The following is a 16,348-nucleotide window of genomic DNA, read 5'->3' as shown; positions in this document are numbered from 1 at the left end:
AAGCTATAAAATGAATATGGATAATACACCAGATTATTTGGTCTTGGAAGTATTTGATGTGAAATATTTAAGTTCATAATAGGGCTGCACAATTAATCAAATTTCTAATCGCGATTACGATTATGGATGCCACGATTACATAATCGTTTAAAGCCGCGATTACAAAGATAAATAAACAATTAAAAATGCCCACTTGCATTAGTCTGTGTGCTTAAGAGGTGTTTGCAGCGCGGGGTTTAACAAACTCAAACACACTGGATAAAATACATTTTGTCTAACTGATAGTCGTCGTCACTCTGTTGTGCATGATAGATATGTTAAACGCCAAACGTGTCAAAAGTGGAACAAAATAGCGGTACTCGTTGAACTGCACGCCACACGGACCTTTTATCCGCTCGCCTCAACAGAAAACAGCGCAGCGCGAGCTTAGAGCGCATGCGTTTATTACAGTAACAAGTCGCGATCACGCGCTAAATAAACAACGCTGTGAAATCCAGTAAGAAACACTCGAGTTCAGCGCAGAGTTCTCCGGTACAAATCACGTCTCTTTAATTTAAACTAGTTTAAAGCCAAATAAATCTGAGCTGTTCTCATCAACACTGATGCAGAAAGCAGCAGAAACAGGGCAACAACGATCCAGTTAGAAGACTTCTCAATCCACAAATCACCCACATTTACCATAGTTTTACTGTAGTAACACTAACGGTAACAATGGTACCGTGGCAGAAAAGTAGGATATTCATATTGAGTATTATATTATTAATATACTAAATATGTTAAAGGAGTAATGGAGTATAATTCCATTATTTTAATTATTCAATCAGTTGATGTGGATTTGTAATTGACTGAATGTCTTTAGGCTACTGTTTTTCAATGCAAACCCCATAGAAACCATATAGTTAGGCTACTTTTTTACCATGGTAACGAGGTGCTGTACTTTTGGTTATGTATAATAGATGAGGCTGTTACAGTTTTCACAATGGTACTGTCAAATATACATCTGCATCCCAACTCAAGCTCCTGCTACTCTGAACTCAAGCTCCTGTTCTAATGTGCATTTCTAAGAGACAAAACTTGCTCTCAGTGCTACCAAATCAGGTGCTGGTGCCACTGCTCTCGAATGTTAGTCTGGAGCCCTGATAATATAAATTGTACTGTAAAATGTTACTGTAATTTGAAATTTCATCTGTTTAATTGTAAATGAAATTATAGCTTTAGTAAACCATTTTTTATTTTAGTTTTAGTATAACATTATTATACCATGCATAACTTCACCTTTTTGTTTTGTTTAAAGAAGAAAACAAACCAATGTATAGTTGACATTTGAGGCTCAATGCTATAGAAAAGCAATAAAAGTTCAGGAAGAGTGTTTTCAGCCTTTTTACCATACTTGGCAAACAATGGCATACATCTGCTCAAAATAATCGTTATTAATAATCGCAATTACAATCTCAAGGGAATAATCGCCAATTATGATTTTTGTCATAATCGTGCAGCCCTAGTTCATAATGAGATCTTTGACCAGAATGAGACATTGTAGAGATCTCCTCTAAAACTCTAGACGAGACCAAAAGAAGGTTTTCACAGCAATTCTGTAGAAGAACCATTTGATTTACCTAAAGAACCTTTCAAAGAACCTCATTTTTTTCTTTCACTCTTATATACCAAAAGGCAGTGATGCCATAGAATGGTTTTTGGTTCCCCAAAGAACCTTTCAGTTCTTAAAAGAATATTATTTTATTAAAGCGAAGAACATTTTAGTAATTTGAAATACCTTTTTCTATTATAAAGAAACTTTTGTCCAGTGGAAAGATTCCATGGATGGAATCCGAAAGGCTTTTCTTTGAACCATCAATGCAAGCAAAGCAAGCTTTATTTTTAAGAGCGTATTTGACCATTTAGATTTTTTTTTTCCCAGCAGAAAACCAAAACTTGAGACATGTCACTTACTTCAGTCAATCTCCATCTATCACATCTCCATTTCAGCATTCTCTCGATCGAACTATTCACATTACATTCTGTCAGCGTCCTGCCGCATGCCTCGGTCAGCACTGACATCATCACCCTCATCATAATCGTGGTCCTGTAGCTCATCTGCTAAAGCGTGTCACTTGTGATGCCAAGGTTGTGTTTTCAATTCCCAGGGAACACACATGATGGCAAATGGAAGCCTGTTTGAGGAAAAGCCACATGAATCAATGCTAGAAATGCAGTTGTCATCAACATCATCATTGCGATTCAGTTTCTTGTTCCAGAGATTGCTCTCTCAAACTGATCGATCTCAGATTGCTGTTGATTGCCATCCAAGAGGAACTGGATCTCTCCCTGGTCATGTGGCGTGTTTAACTCAGCGCTCAGTAAGACAGTGATTATAGAACATCACAGATGGATCGGACATGTCGCTGATGAACTACGTGTCAGTGAAATCCTGTAAGTCAGGCCTAGCCAGACTTTTAACTGTGACCTTAAATACTGACCCTCACTGCAGTTTTTGTGGCCAAGAACCGCCCACTTAGACAGGAAGAGACCATCTGAACTCCAAATGTTTTATCTGCGTATGTTCAGATGAAAGTAATGAGTGCTGCGTGACACAGAAAGTTATAAAAAGTTACGTTTTTTGGGGGAAACAAAATTATGAGAGAAAGAAATGCATTTTTTAATTTTGCAATTTAATGTGCTCTTGTATGCTGTTGTTAAGGCCATGAAGAAAAATAAATGAAATTGAATTTCTGTGCAGAATAACTGGATGCGAATTAAAATAAATGGCAAGAGTATCTCCAGTATTTGTATGGGAGGATACCTATGCACATCTTTTAGTATTATTTATTCACAAGTATAGTGCTTATTCATATTTTATATATTTTTTATATATTCATATATATATATTTTTTTTATATCTAGATATATATAGATAGATATATATATATCTATCTATCTATCTATCTATCTATCTATATATATATATATATATTCAGTTTAATTTTAGTTTAATTTCAGTTTTAGTTTTTGTAATTTTAACACTTCAACTTAAACTGATTTTAGTTAGTTTCTAACTGAAGTTTTTAATCTAATATTTATTTTATTTCAATTAACAAAAATATTTGTAATACTTTGTTTTAGATTTAGTTAACAATAACAGCACTGATTATTCATATTTTAAAATAAACATATTTGATCAAATAATACATATATTCCATATATTCGCTTTTCAAGATGCACGTGTATATTTATCTGATCTTTGACGTGATCGCGCGCAGCAGCGCAAAGTTGATTCTGTACTTACTTGATCTAATATTTTATGTTTTTTAAAATGTTGTAGGTTTAAGTAGCAAATGAGAATCACTAAAATTAATGCATATATTTTTAGACAAAGGTCTTCTTTATGATTTTCGGTTTTGTTTAAGATAATTAAAGCTTCAGTATTTAAATAACGAAAGAATACGTAAAAGTATGGTATTTGGGGTAAAAAGCGCCCCTGCTGTTGGGGCTAAAGGCGTACAGTAGTTAACATGATAATTAATAGATCGCTGACTTTCCATTTGTTGACATTACATGGTAAATCAGATGGTAAATATCATATATTATGTTGGGTGTCCATATTAGAGATAATCGCCATGTTTAGAATGAAACCATCATATTTAAAAACATGATATTAATCATATCATATAATAAAATATAATTAGTTGTTACTACTGTAAATATATATTAAATTATTATTGGATCTCCTTCAATACTTTCAGAATCTTTACTTATTAAAATGATTTTGTTTCTGTAATTTAAAATATATATTTTTATATTAACATTTTAATGACAGTATATTTATTGAACAAAAATTATTTTATTTTTCAAAATAAGCAGAAAATAGTACAAACTTTGCTAAAGTGATTGTTTTGAACAAGTATTAACTTTAGCTGAAGTATTCGTATCAATAGCGTGTGGGCCTTTTACCCCGTGTGTGGAGTAAAAGGCCCCCCTTTTCCATCTCATACATTTATAAGATTTTTAAACAAAATATACAACTTGAATGATTTATTTTCACACAAAATCTGTTGCTCCATTAATGTTCAATACGACGTATATATGTTTTCTGCAATTATACATTTTAGGCGCAGTGAATAGCACATTTTTTCTTAAGGGGGCCTTTAACCCCGTTGTACCCTATAAATAAAGAAAAATGGGGCCTTTAAGTGTGTTGCACCAAGTTTGGTTCTCAATTTGAGCACTACTTGAGAGAAGTATCATAACAGAATAAACTCTTGTATGGTTTCTGAAGACTTGAAATATAGCGCAGGAGTCGCATGGACTACTTTTTGGTGGCCTTTCCATTTCCAAGGTTTGACATTCAGCCTAAAATCTTTTGTTTCACAGAAGGCCGAAAATTAACCCTTTAAGACCTGCCATAGAACAATTCCGCCAGAGTATATCTTAGTATTTTTACATGCTGTGCTGTCATTCTTTTGAGTATTTTCAAATGGCATATATCAATACAATATGAAAATCGATTTTTTTTTTCAACATATTTTATAAAACACATAAAACACTTTGAAACTACATACAATTGATTTGGACTGATTACATAAATTCGTTTGTGAGATACACTCATTTTTATGAACGTGCGTTGTGAAGTCAAACCGATAATATATTGCTTTTGAGAGCAATATTGATTGAACAACTACAAAAGATAATGTAAAATAATCAGTTACACTACTCTAAAATCTGTAATTTATCATAACTAAAAATGCAGAAAGGCTGTGATAACACTTGTGACCATTCCTGACTAGAATAATGCAGAGGGGTATGTGGCATGCGTCACAGATGAATGGAGTGCATTTGAATTTGTGGGGTAAAAAAAATATAACATTTTGCTTTTGAGAGCGATGTTGATTGAAAAATAAATACATAAAGAACATCTCAGTTATTCTTATGTAAAAACAAAACAAAACAAATACATAAAACAAAAAATAAACCCCACTAGAAACAGATTCTGGAGCAGATGAGCAGTCGGAGAGTTACTCGTCGTCGCACGTGAGTAACGTTAGTAGCTCCAAAACCTCTGCGTCCATGTAACGTTACTTATGTTTTCATGCAGTCGTAACATTATGCACGCGAGTGTGTGATTGTGCTTGCATTTGTAAAGGTGCATTTGTGTGCATGTGTGAAAAAGAAAAAAAAGCAACAGATTGCAATGATAAATAAATAAGAGTGATGAATAGAACGCAGCAGCAGTAGTATATACGTACAGCAAATGAAAGTCAAATGTCGTGGCTTGTGACGTCGTGGCTTGTGACGTCACCACATGTGACGTCACCACATGCGACGCACCTTGGGGTCATAGTGCACAGAATGTGATTACGTCATAGTAGACTTGCAACTGTTAGCAACCTCAGATCTATAGAACATGTGTGCAAAGACATGCAATGTTTTTTTTAGTGTATTTTGTTGTATACGCATTTTATGCAATTTGTGCAGACTTGTTAGAGGGTGAAAACAACGCAACAGGAGCATGTTGTAGACTTGATCTGACTGTGTAACGTCTCTGATTTTGAATGCAAAAAGAATTATTGCGCTACCCTTTTGGTTTCGGTTTCTATTGACTTTTAAACAGAGACACGCAAACCGGAGCGTGGGCGCTCCCGTCGGTTTTATAGGGTTAAATGAAATTCAAAAGAAATTGGAGAGAATAATCGATAACAATTTCAATTTTGGCGTGAACACCTTCTCTTCATAAAATGTGCATGTAATCCTGGCGGTTGCTTTCTATAGGCTTGTTTGTAGGACAGAAGCATGATCTTGAAGGTGTGCAGCATCAGACCACAGAAGGACTAGCGCTGTGTACATCCCACGTTCAGCAGATGTATTTCTGCCCTCATTGTGTCCGTGAGCAGAAAAAGCCACCTCACACTTTGCACACTCATTTATTACGCTCGGCGTGGGAAATTTAATAGAGCTGCTGTTTGTGTAACATATGGAGAGGTTTAAATACTCTGCAGCGCTGCGTGTTATTTGATTAGGATTGATTTCAGAGAACAGAGGTGCAGTTCAGAACGTGAGATGGGATGGCAAAATCTGACACTGTTTTTCCTTCTTTCTTTCCTGATGTTTTATGTTTCTCTTCAGGCTTGCTTTTAGTTTGCTAAACATTAGCACGGGACATCTGGTAATTCATGTAAAGATTTGGACAGGATTGCACGCTTTATAATTATTACTAGGGAGTATCTGTTATTTGGATCTGTTGATGTTGCGGAAAGTTGTGTGCTCAAGATACTTGCATTAAAAAATCTACTGATGTAAACAAGACGTTTAAGTCTATAGACTTATTTATAGATTCATAAATGTTATTATAATTTAATATATTTTATTATAATGTGTATATATATGAATTTTCAGCATCATTACTTGTCTTCAGTGTCACATGATGCTTCAGAAATCATTCTAATATGCTGATTTAAACATTTCTTCTCATTATCAATATGAAAAACAGTTGTGCTGCTTAATATTTTTATGAAAACCATGATATATGCATTGATTGTATAGACTACTGCAGTTTGTGTATGTTACATATGCTTCATGTCCCCAGTCATAAACTCAAATCTGATCGTTTAAACTCATCTAACTCTAGTTTTTCATGAAAATACAAGACTCTTCTGCTTCACACTGGGATCCTGCTCACCGAGTCTGTGTTTATTTGGCATTAATGACCCGTAATTATCCTGAGTATTGCATGGCTACTTACCGAATAAATAGCGTATAATTGTACATTTTACCTTATTTATTTTACTGGTTTTGCAACACTTTAGCAATACAAATGGATAGTTTCTGTCATGCCAATAAAGCTCAAAATTGAATTGAGAGAGCGAGAGCTAGAGTGAATGAGAGAGAGAGAGACAGCGAAAGAAAGGGATACGAGATTTTAGAGTAATACAGAGTGTAAAGCTAAGCTGCAAACGTTGAGCTTTTGTGAGTAGTAATCACTCTTCACCGATTTAACATGCTCACACATAAAAAGCCCGCCAATGAGCATTAAATGCGCTTACAGTAGCAATAACCAGTGCTAGTGCTGAAGAGGACCACAGACGCCCAGATTTAAGCAGGCTTGACAGGCATTAAGCAATAAATGTCTCTTTGCGGATGCTTGACTTGAATTGGTGTCACTCGTAGAGAACTTAATTTATGGAGGCAGTTATAGGATAGGCGGGAAGAGAAAACCTGAAGCGGAGCAAGAGAGAGGGTTTGGAAAAATGGGAGTGGGATGATAAAAGCTCTCTTCGGACGTGGGAAGCTTTCCCTGAGGACGTCAGGTAAATGTACTTTATGATTTCAGTTCAGCATGAAACTATTTTTCCTCGCACAACCTAGGTCAAAATTACAACTAAAATTACTGTAACATTTATTGTTCCTGGAAGAACCTTTAACATCAATGAAACCTTATAATGGAAAAAAGGTTCTTTAGATTATTAAGATGTCCTTCACACTACTAAAATAATGGTTTGTTTTCACTGAAAGACTATTTAGGGAACCCAAAATGGTGGTTCTATGGCATTGCTGCAAAGCCCACTTAGTTTTTAAGAGTTTTTTGAGGACAATGATAAATCTAATCCTAATTGCTCTATATTATGTTTTCTCCTCATTTATTTTGACCTTTGTCAAATGCCTTAACTAAAGCTAAAAAAAAAAAAAATGGACTTTTTAAAAATGGCTTTATTATGGACTTTTTTTGTCAACTTTGTGAGTAAAATACCAGTCTGTGGTTTTCTGTGGTCTGTGCCGGTTGCTTTTAAATATCAAATATAATGGACTATATATATATATATATATATATATATATATATATATATATATATATAATTTTTTCTTTTTTGGAATTGTTGATTGCAAATATTTTGTTCCTTCAAAAAACATAGCTTATTTTGAATGGCCATGCGTAAAAGAGGATTTATTCAGCCAGGTCATGTAGTTATGACTATGAATGTCCCTTGGTTCTAGTTTTTGTCAATATTTTGAATTAGATTTTTTTTTTTGGGGTCTGTTGAGTATGTTTTCATTTAATTTTAATTTAATTTCTTTTAATAAGTATGATGGTATGAGTTTCATTAATTTAAGAATTTAGTTTTAGTAATTCAAGTAAAATTTTAAGAAAATGAGAAATATTCCCTTGGCTACTAGCTGAAATAAAATAAAGTTTTTGAAATATTTTATCTTTGCTAACATTACTGGTCACACTTTATTTTAAGGTCCAATTCTTGCCATTAACAAACCATTAACTATGATTTTTTCTTCAATTAACTCCTAATACCTAAGAAGCTAATTTGCTGCTTATTAATAGTTAGTAAAGTAGTTGTTAAGTTTAGCTATTGGGTAGGATTAGGAATGTAGAATATGGTCATGCAGAATATGTGCTTTATTAGTACTAATAAACAGCCAGTATATTAATAATAGGCATGCTAATAAGCAACTAGTTAATGGTGAGAATTGGTCCCTGTACTAAAGTGTTAACACATTTATTGCATTTCAAGTCATGCGATTTATTTATTTATTATTGATTAATTGATTGTGGTTTTACTTTTAGTTTTAGTTAATGATAACTGGTCTGAACAAACAGAACCAAATTCATTATCATCAAAATGGAAAGATGGGATTTGGAAAACATATCAGAATATTGAACAGCATATTGTGAGGCTGATTTTGCAGTAGAGACAGATGAAGAACGCTAGTGTACAGCTAACAGAGACTCATGGGATTTCTTTCCCAAGAGCAGACAGAAAAGACTGTGTGAAGAAAGAGGGAGACAGACAGACAGGGTTTGCGCAGTCTGTTGGGATCTCTGGAGCAGTAAAACATGGTGATGTGTGGCAGCTGTTGATGTTGAGAAGGGCAGCGTTGTCTCTTTCTCTGGTTCATCTGTTTCATGACCAAATTCTTCCCCTGTTGCGTTTCCTGTAGCTGCAGTCTGTTGCCATGAGCCGTCCTCTCCTTTCAGTCTCTGACGCTCTTCTCTTCATATCACTGAAGCTTTGAAAGTTTGTGTGCCACTGTGACTTTGCGTTTCTCTAAGTGAGCCGTCTGAGGCCGCTGTAATGATAGCCTATCCAGAGCCATCTGTCTTACATCTGCCAGCGCCGGCCCTTTGAGAGCCACGATGAATCAACACAATGATGGCAGAGTTTTGGGCTGCTGAGAAAACAAACAGGACATTTTTTGAACATTCACAACCATTGGTGGATCCTGATATAGGCAACGACACAGATCAGAGGTTTAGCTCACTATTGCACTTGAATTGAAAGGGAGTTGTGATCTACAATAGCAACTTTTCTCATTAGAAGGTTAAAAAAATACTGTATGCAAATGTATATACAAAAATGTGTGTAAGAAATATATAATAAAGTACATATCTAACAAGTAGCTGTAAGAAATATATAATATATATATATATATATATATATATATATATATTGAATATATGCTAACACTTTACAGTAAGGTTCAATTTAATTAAATTTAATTTAATTAATTTGAATTATATTTAAGGAACACTGAAAAACATTTGGTATTGGAAAATTGCTAGGACATTTCACAATTAATTACAAAGAAAGCAAGTAGCACATTGAATTAAACATGACATTTTGAGGTAGAAAAACTAAAGTTTTGCTTCAAAATCTTCAAAAATCTGTTTTATTTACAACTTAAAAAAAAGTTTTTTAAACATTTTACAACTTAAAAAAAATTAAAAAAAAAAAAAATCTATTTAGGTGTATTAAACTAACAATGATCAACAGTGCTGTGAAAAGGTTTTTGCCCCTTTCCTTTCCTGGTGTTTTTTTTTTTTTGCATATTTGTCACACTTAAAAGATTCAGGTCATCAAACTAATTTTAATATTACACAAAGATAATACAAGTAAATACAAAATGCAGATTTTAAATGATGATTTCATTTATTAAGGGGAACAAACTGTCCAAACCTACCTGGCCCTACGTGAAAAATGCCCCCTCCTCTTAAATCATGAAATAACTGTGATTAAATACATTATTGTGGAAAGCAGACTTAAATTTCACTAGCCAAACCCAGGCCTGATTACTGCCAGACCTGTTGAATCAAGAAATCACTTAAATAGAACCTGTCTGACAAAGTGAAGCATGTTTAAAGAGCAACACATCATGCCACGATCTAAAGAAATTCAAGAACAGATGAGAAACAAAATAGTTTACATGTATCAGTCTGGAAAGGGTTATAAAGCCATTTCTAAGGCTTTGGGACTCCAGCGAACCACGGTCAGAGCCATTATCCACAAATGGAGAAAACTTGGAACAGTGGTGAACCTTCCCAGGAGTGGCCGGCCTACCAAAATTACTCCAAGAGTGCAACAACGACTCATCCAGGAGGTCATAAAAGAACCCAGAACAACATCTAAAGAACTGCAGGCCTCACTTGCCTCAATTAAGGTCAGTGTTCATGATTCAACAATAAGAAAGAGACTGCGCAAAAACAGCATCCATGGGAGAGTTCCAAGACAAAAGCCATTGCTGACCAAAAAGAACACAAAGGCTCGTCTCATATTTGCCAAAAATATCTTGATTATCCCCAAGACTTTTGGGCAAATATTCTGTGGACTGATGAGACAAATGTTGAACTTTTTGGAAGGTTCTGGCGTAAAACCAACACAGCATTTCATAAAAAGAAGATCATACCAACAGTCAAACATGGTGGTGGTAGTGTGATGGTCTGAGGCTGCTTTGCAGCTTCAGAACCTGGATGACTTGCCATAATTGATGGAACCATGAATTCTGCACTCTATCAGAAAATCCTGAAGGAGAATGTCCGCCCGTCAGTTTGTGACCTCAAGCTCAAGCGCACTTGGGTTATGCAGCAGAACAATGATCCCAAACACACCAGCAAGTCCACCTCTGAATGGCTCAAGAAAAACAAAATGAAGGTTTTGGAGTGGCCTAGTCAAAGTCTGGACTTAAAATCAAATGAGATGCTGTGGCATGACCTTAAACAGTTCATTCATGCTCGAAAACCCTCCAATGTGGCTGAATTAAAACAATTCTACAAAGAAGAGTGGGCCAAAATTCCTCCACAGCGATGTGAAAGACTCATTGCCAGTTATCGCAAACGCTTGATTGCAGTTGTTGCTGCAAAGGGTGGCACAACCAGTTATTAGATTTAGGGGGCAATTACTTTTTCATGTAGTGCCAGGCAGGTTTGGACAGCTTTTTCCCCTTAATAAATGAAATCATTATTTCATATTTATTTCATAATTATTTCATTTTGTATTTACTCAGGTTATCTTTGTGTAATATTAACATTTGTTTGATGATCTGAATCATTCAAGTGTGACAAATATAAAAAAATAAATAAAATAAAAACAGGAAGTGGGCAAAAACTTTTTCACACCACTATATATATTATTTATAATACTAGGATTTACCTGTAAATGTGTTGAAATAAAGAAATGCATGACAAACTAGTTTAAGGAAACAGAACCTTTCACACCTCCGCCAGGTATGAGACATAATCCTTATTCTTTTGTTTTTATTCAGCCATTATCAGCCTTTATACTGGCAATAAAACGTTTACCAAGCCACATCGGTTCAATCCCAGTATACATTTACCCAACTATTATCAAAAGTATTTCTAAATAAATACAACAAAACATTTTCTTCTGACCTTACATGAAGTATTATGACAAAATGCATTATGAAGAAGAATTGGACCTGTTCTGCAGGTGCATTTGAGCTAATATTAGCATCATGCTTCATAAGACAATTTATGAGATTAATATTTCACTTTTACTCAGACCTCGCTTCAAACCACCATCGAGTGTTTGTAATAGAATTGAATTTATTTTAACTAAAAAAAGACAAGTAAATAATAAATAATAAAATAAGAACAAAATAAATTAATGACAATCAATAGCACAAACAAAAAAACAACAAGATACAAATTAAATTAACATTAGCCTACTTTAATTTTTTCAGTTAGGTCTAACTATAATATATAGGTACTGAATTACTACAGAAACTGAAGAATCTATTCAACTGTGAAATAACACTGGATAGTCTTCACTGTGTAAAAAGACAGCGATGACCGACAGCAGCAGGTTTATTTAGGCTGCTGTCTCTTTAAGACCTCGTGCACGGATCTAATATGCTGTTACACATGGCGCTACACTTACTTTTCTTTTTAGGAGCACTTACCCTCCTCATTTAAAAATGTAGTCTATAAGAGAGCGTGCCAGTGAGTTCTCTTTCACTTTAAATAAGCAAGACTCAAAAGTACGTGCAAATGATACATTCCGTCATCTGTCATCACGTTATAAGCGCGGAACCTGTGGGAATGAGTAGAATTATTATTAATAGCTGTAATCCTGCGCCGAAATTCAAGTCCTGCTCTGTGCTCTCTGCTCTCTGCTAATAACCTGACTGTGAATGATGCGAGCGGCGTCATTATGATGTGACTGAGAAGCTGCAGCTGTGGCGGGGATGATTTTTGGTGTGGCGGCCCGCCAAGGCTGAATGAATGTAGCGGAAACACTGTATATATATGTATGTGTATATATGTGTATGTATGTATGTATATATATGTGTGTGTATATATATATATATATATATATATATATCAAATTATTATATTTATTAACATTATATTAACAAATGCTGTAAAAATATATATAATGGACTATTCAATCAGAACAAGTTTTTAATATATATATATATATATATATTAAAAACTTGTTCTATATATATATATATATATATATATATATATATATATATATATATATATATATATATATATATATATATATATATATATATATATAAACCACCTATATACAAATATAAAACAGTCATATATATATATTGCATACTATAATATTACTTTATATTAAATGTTTTAATATTTTTATGTACTTGAGTGATGTGAGGTAATAAAACTGTATGCACAGTTATTTTGTTGTTTTAGTATCTGGTTTTATCCCAAAACAGATAATGACACAACATGTTTTAAGTGCAATTCCTCACTTTATTGGTGTGTTCTGAGTTGTAGGTTAAGGATGACTACTATGCTACAGTATACACAATAAAGTGGCACAACTTTATAGTGATTTTGTCCCATCAAACAGTCTTCGACCAGCTTTTCTGTCCTTTGCCACCAAAAGGATAGGTTACTCCCAGCAGGAGCTCTCTCTCCTATCCTCTGTGTTAATTTCTCACCCACCACACCTGATAAATGAACAGCAGCTGTGTCCTAAATCCACAGGCAAATAAACCTGAATAAACACAAAGCTCGTCGTTTACACAGGTCGGTGTAATCCCATAATCCTTTGCACGTACGTCCTAACCTTCCCGCCGCCCCCAGCGCTGCCAACTCCAATCGGCTGTTCACCCATGTCGCACCCTGTTCAGAGGTGACCCCGGCTATAATGGAAGCAGCTTACTGATGTCCAGAGGAGGAGAGGTGTAGGAGATTACACAGGCATTAGTTTGTGATGTTCACTTGACCTTACATACTCAATGCAAAGATTGTTTGAAGGAGTCAAAAGAATGATTGAGATGGATGAGACTCTGATTACAGACAGTCTGACCGCTGCACTTATGTTAGGGTCAAACTTTTATTGAGTCCCACATCCTCGTCATCTTTATGACCAGTCTTTTTATGCTGAACTGTAATTTTTTTCCCCCACACTTTTAACTCTATATTCAGTTACTTTGTAGGAGAAAAGAAATTGAACTTGTCTATGTTTACATGGTTATTATTTAGAGATGTATCAATTTATGGGTCTGTATGTACATGTACATTGTGAAATTCTGTGACTTTACCTCATATATTTGTATTTTATGATTTTAACATTTTAACATTTACATTACTTAATTACAATTGAATCATAAGTTTTTAAGACTATTCTTTTCATGGATATAGTACTTATACAATAAAGTCTGAAACACCATTGAAAATATGATACTATAAGTTTATATTATAATGTTTTCTTATTTTGATTTGTATATTCCAAGCTCCGATTTTGATTTTTTCGATTTTTTTCGATTTTTAAAATATTTTAATGTTAAAAAAACACATTTCTTAATCATTACAAATTAATTTAAAATATTTAAAAAAATATTTTATTGATCTAAATGTACAAATACAGCAAAGTCTGAGACATTATTGAAAATGATTTTTTTTTCTCTAGAAATTTAAAACAAATAAAACTTTTGACATAAAATGATTATTTAGATGGTTCACATTTTCTTGGTTACAATCAAACGTAAGCAAATTGAAGCAAAATAGACAAAAAATGCTAAGTGATTCTGTTAATTCGACAACTACACTGTAACAAGGACACCTTAAAATAAAGTGTAACTATATAACATGCTGAAAATAAATTGTCTTGCACATTTATTATTAGCTCATGAGTCTCTGAATGTCGCCCCCTGCAGGTGCGGTGGACTAAGACAGCAGGCAGCGCTTCCGACAAGTTCCAGGAGACGTCCATCTTCAATGAGACTCTACGGATCCCCAACATCCAGAGAGTGCAGGGCGGCCGCTACTACTGCAAAGCTGAGAACGGGGTGGGGGTGGCTGCCATCAAGTCCATTCGCGTAGATGTGCAGTGTAAGTGATAGGGCCACGATCCCTCTTCTTCCCGGCCTGATCCCTCCAGGATTTCCTGCAGGAGGTGAATCAGTGTGAACTCTCCAGAGCTCCATCTCTGTCCTAGTGCTGGATATCAGTGTGGGAGGTTATGGAAAACAGGAGGGGAAACGATGCTCAGTTGAGCTGCCAAGACAAAAGAGGAAACAAATTGTAGCACCCAGCATCTTTTGAGGAGATTTAATAAGCAGTGATTGATGGACATATGGACTGCACTGGACAGATGCGCCTGGAGAGTTCAGTGAATGAATTGGAAGGATCTCGAGTGAGAGTTGAAGCCATAGTTCAGGCAGGGTCACACTCTTTATGTGTGTAAGGGATTCCCTGCAGTGCTGCCCAGCACCACTGACCCACTGTCCCGTTGAGCCAAGGGTCAGGTCAGCGGCTACAGCCAGACCCCACAAAAAACACCTACAATAGACTCCTCACTCTCTCAGATCAACCTCACATTCAACACTAACAACCTTAAGGGGTATTCACTCAGAACTAGTTTTGAATTTTATTTTTTAAATTGTATTATTTTTGATTAAACTGGTTCTCTTCCCAGATCATCTCTCCGTAACATTGTACAAATGTTAAATTTCATTCATAGTTTTTGTCATTCAAAACGAGTTTTTATTTCGTTATCATCTCGTTTTCATCAGTGAAAAACAATGTAAAAAAATTAACAATCTGAGACCTCATTGAAAATCTGAAACTTTTTTTTTTCATTTAAAAATTTAAACAAACGGAAAGCTTAAGTTTCCCTAGAACTGTTACATTCAAAACTAACAACCTTAAAGGGTGTTCACTCAGAACTAGTTTTGATTTTTTTTTTCTTTTCTTTATGTGTTAAAATAAATTAAATACAATTTATTAAAATGTATAAAAAGTAATAAGCAAAAAATGTCCCTTTATTTTATACATACATAATGATTTATACATATATATATATATATATATATATATATATATATATATATATATATATCTATATATATATATCTATATATATATCTATATCTATATCTATATCTATAGATATAGATATAGATATAGATATATATATATAGATATAGATAATTATATGCAGTCTATTAATATATTTAGTTTTATTAAAATAAAATGCATCCTTTTATACACAATTGTAAAATGTTTTTAAATAATTGTGGTAATTTTATTGCTTTTAAAATCTTAAATATTGTTTATATATACAGTATATACTGTATGTCCAAAAGCATAATTTTTGTCATAAAATTTTTAGATTATTTGTTATATAATTATTTATCATTTATAGAATTTCACTTAAATTTTCTCTCTAATTTACATTTAAATTTTATACACCGGTGTATATATATATATTTTTTTAAAATACTGAATTAAAAAAAATATTAAAAAACAAACTTTATGAAATTCTCAAAAAAGTGTACATATATTATACAATTTTACTTAAAAAATTAAACACATTGAATATCAGAAGTAAACAAAAAAAATTACAAAGGTCTTGAGATTAATTTTTATGAGGCTTCCTTCAGAAATAATGGACAGCAGAAAACAGCAAAACAGCAGCCGAAATGCGATTAATTGGTCAGAAACATCCGTTTAATGCATGTTAGCATCAGGGGCGTAAATTTCGTCTAACGGTAGGGGGGGGGACAATATACATAAACTTTCTCAAGAGCAGTTTTTGAAGGGGACACAAATAATACAGCTAAAATT

General features: G+C 33.9%; 1 protein-coding gene across 8 annotated transcripts in view; it reads left to right on the top strand.

Annotated features, from left to right (window-relative positions):
• The window catches only part of LOC131551817 (MAM domain-containing glycosylphosphatidylinositol anchor protein 1), a 225,058-nt gene that overhangs the window by 66,016 nt on the left and 142,694 nt on the right, over positions 1–16,348 (top strand). For all 8 annotated transcript variants that reach the window (XR_009273829.1, XR_009273830.1, XM_058794969.1 and 5 more), the window contains exon 4: positions 14,437–14,611. Coding sequence is in view for 6 of the 8 variants with exons in the window: in XM_058794969.1 (XP_058650952.1) it covers positions 14,437–14,611 (175 nt within the window). In the remaining 2 variants the exon portion in view is untranslated. The remainder of the gene's footprint in view (positions 1–14,436; positions 14,612–16,348) is intronic.

Source organism: Onychostoma macrolepis, chromosome 13, assembly GCF_012432095.1.
Source record: "Onychostoma macrolepis isolate SWU-2019 chromosome 13, ASM1243209v1, whole genome shotgun sequence".
Lineage (NCBI taxonomy): Eukaryota > Metazoa > Chordata > Actinopteri > Cypriniformes > Cyprinidae > Onychostoma > Onychostoma macrolepis.
This window is presented reverse-complemented; position numbering and strand designations above follow the sequence as displayed.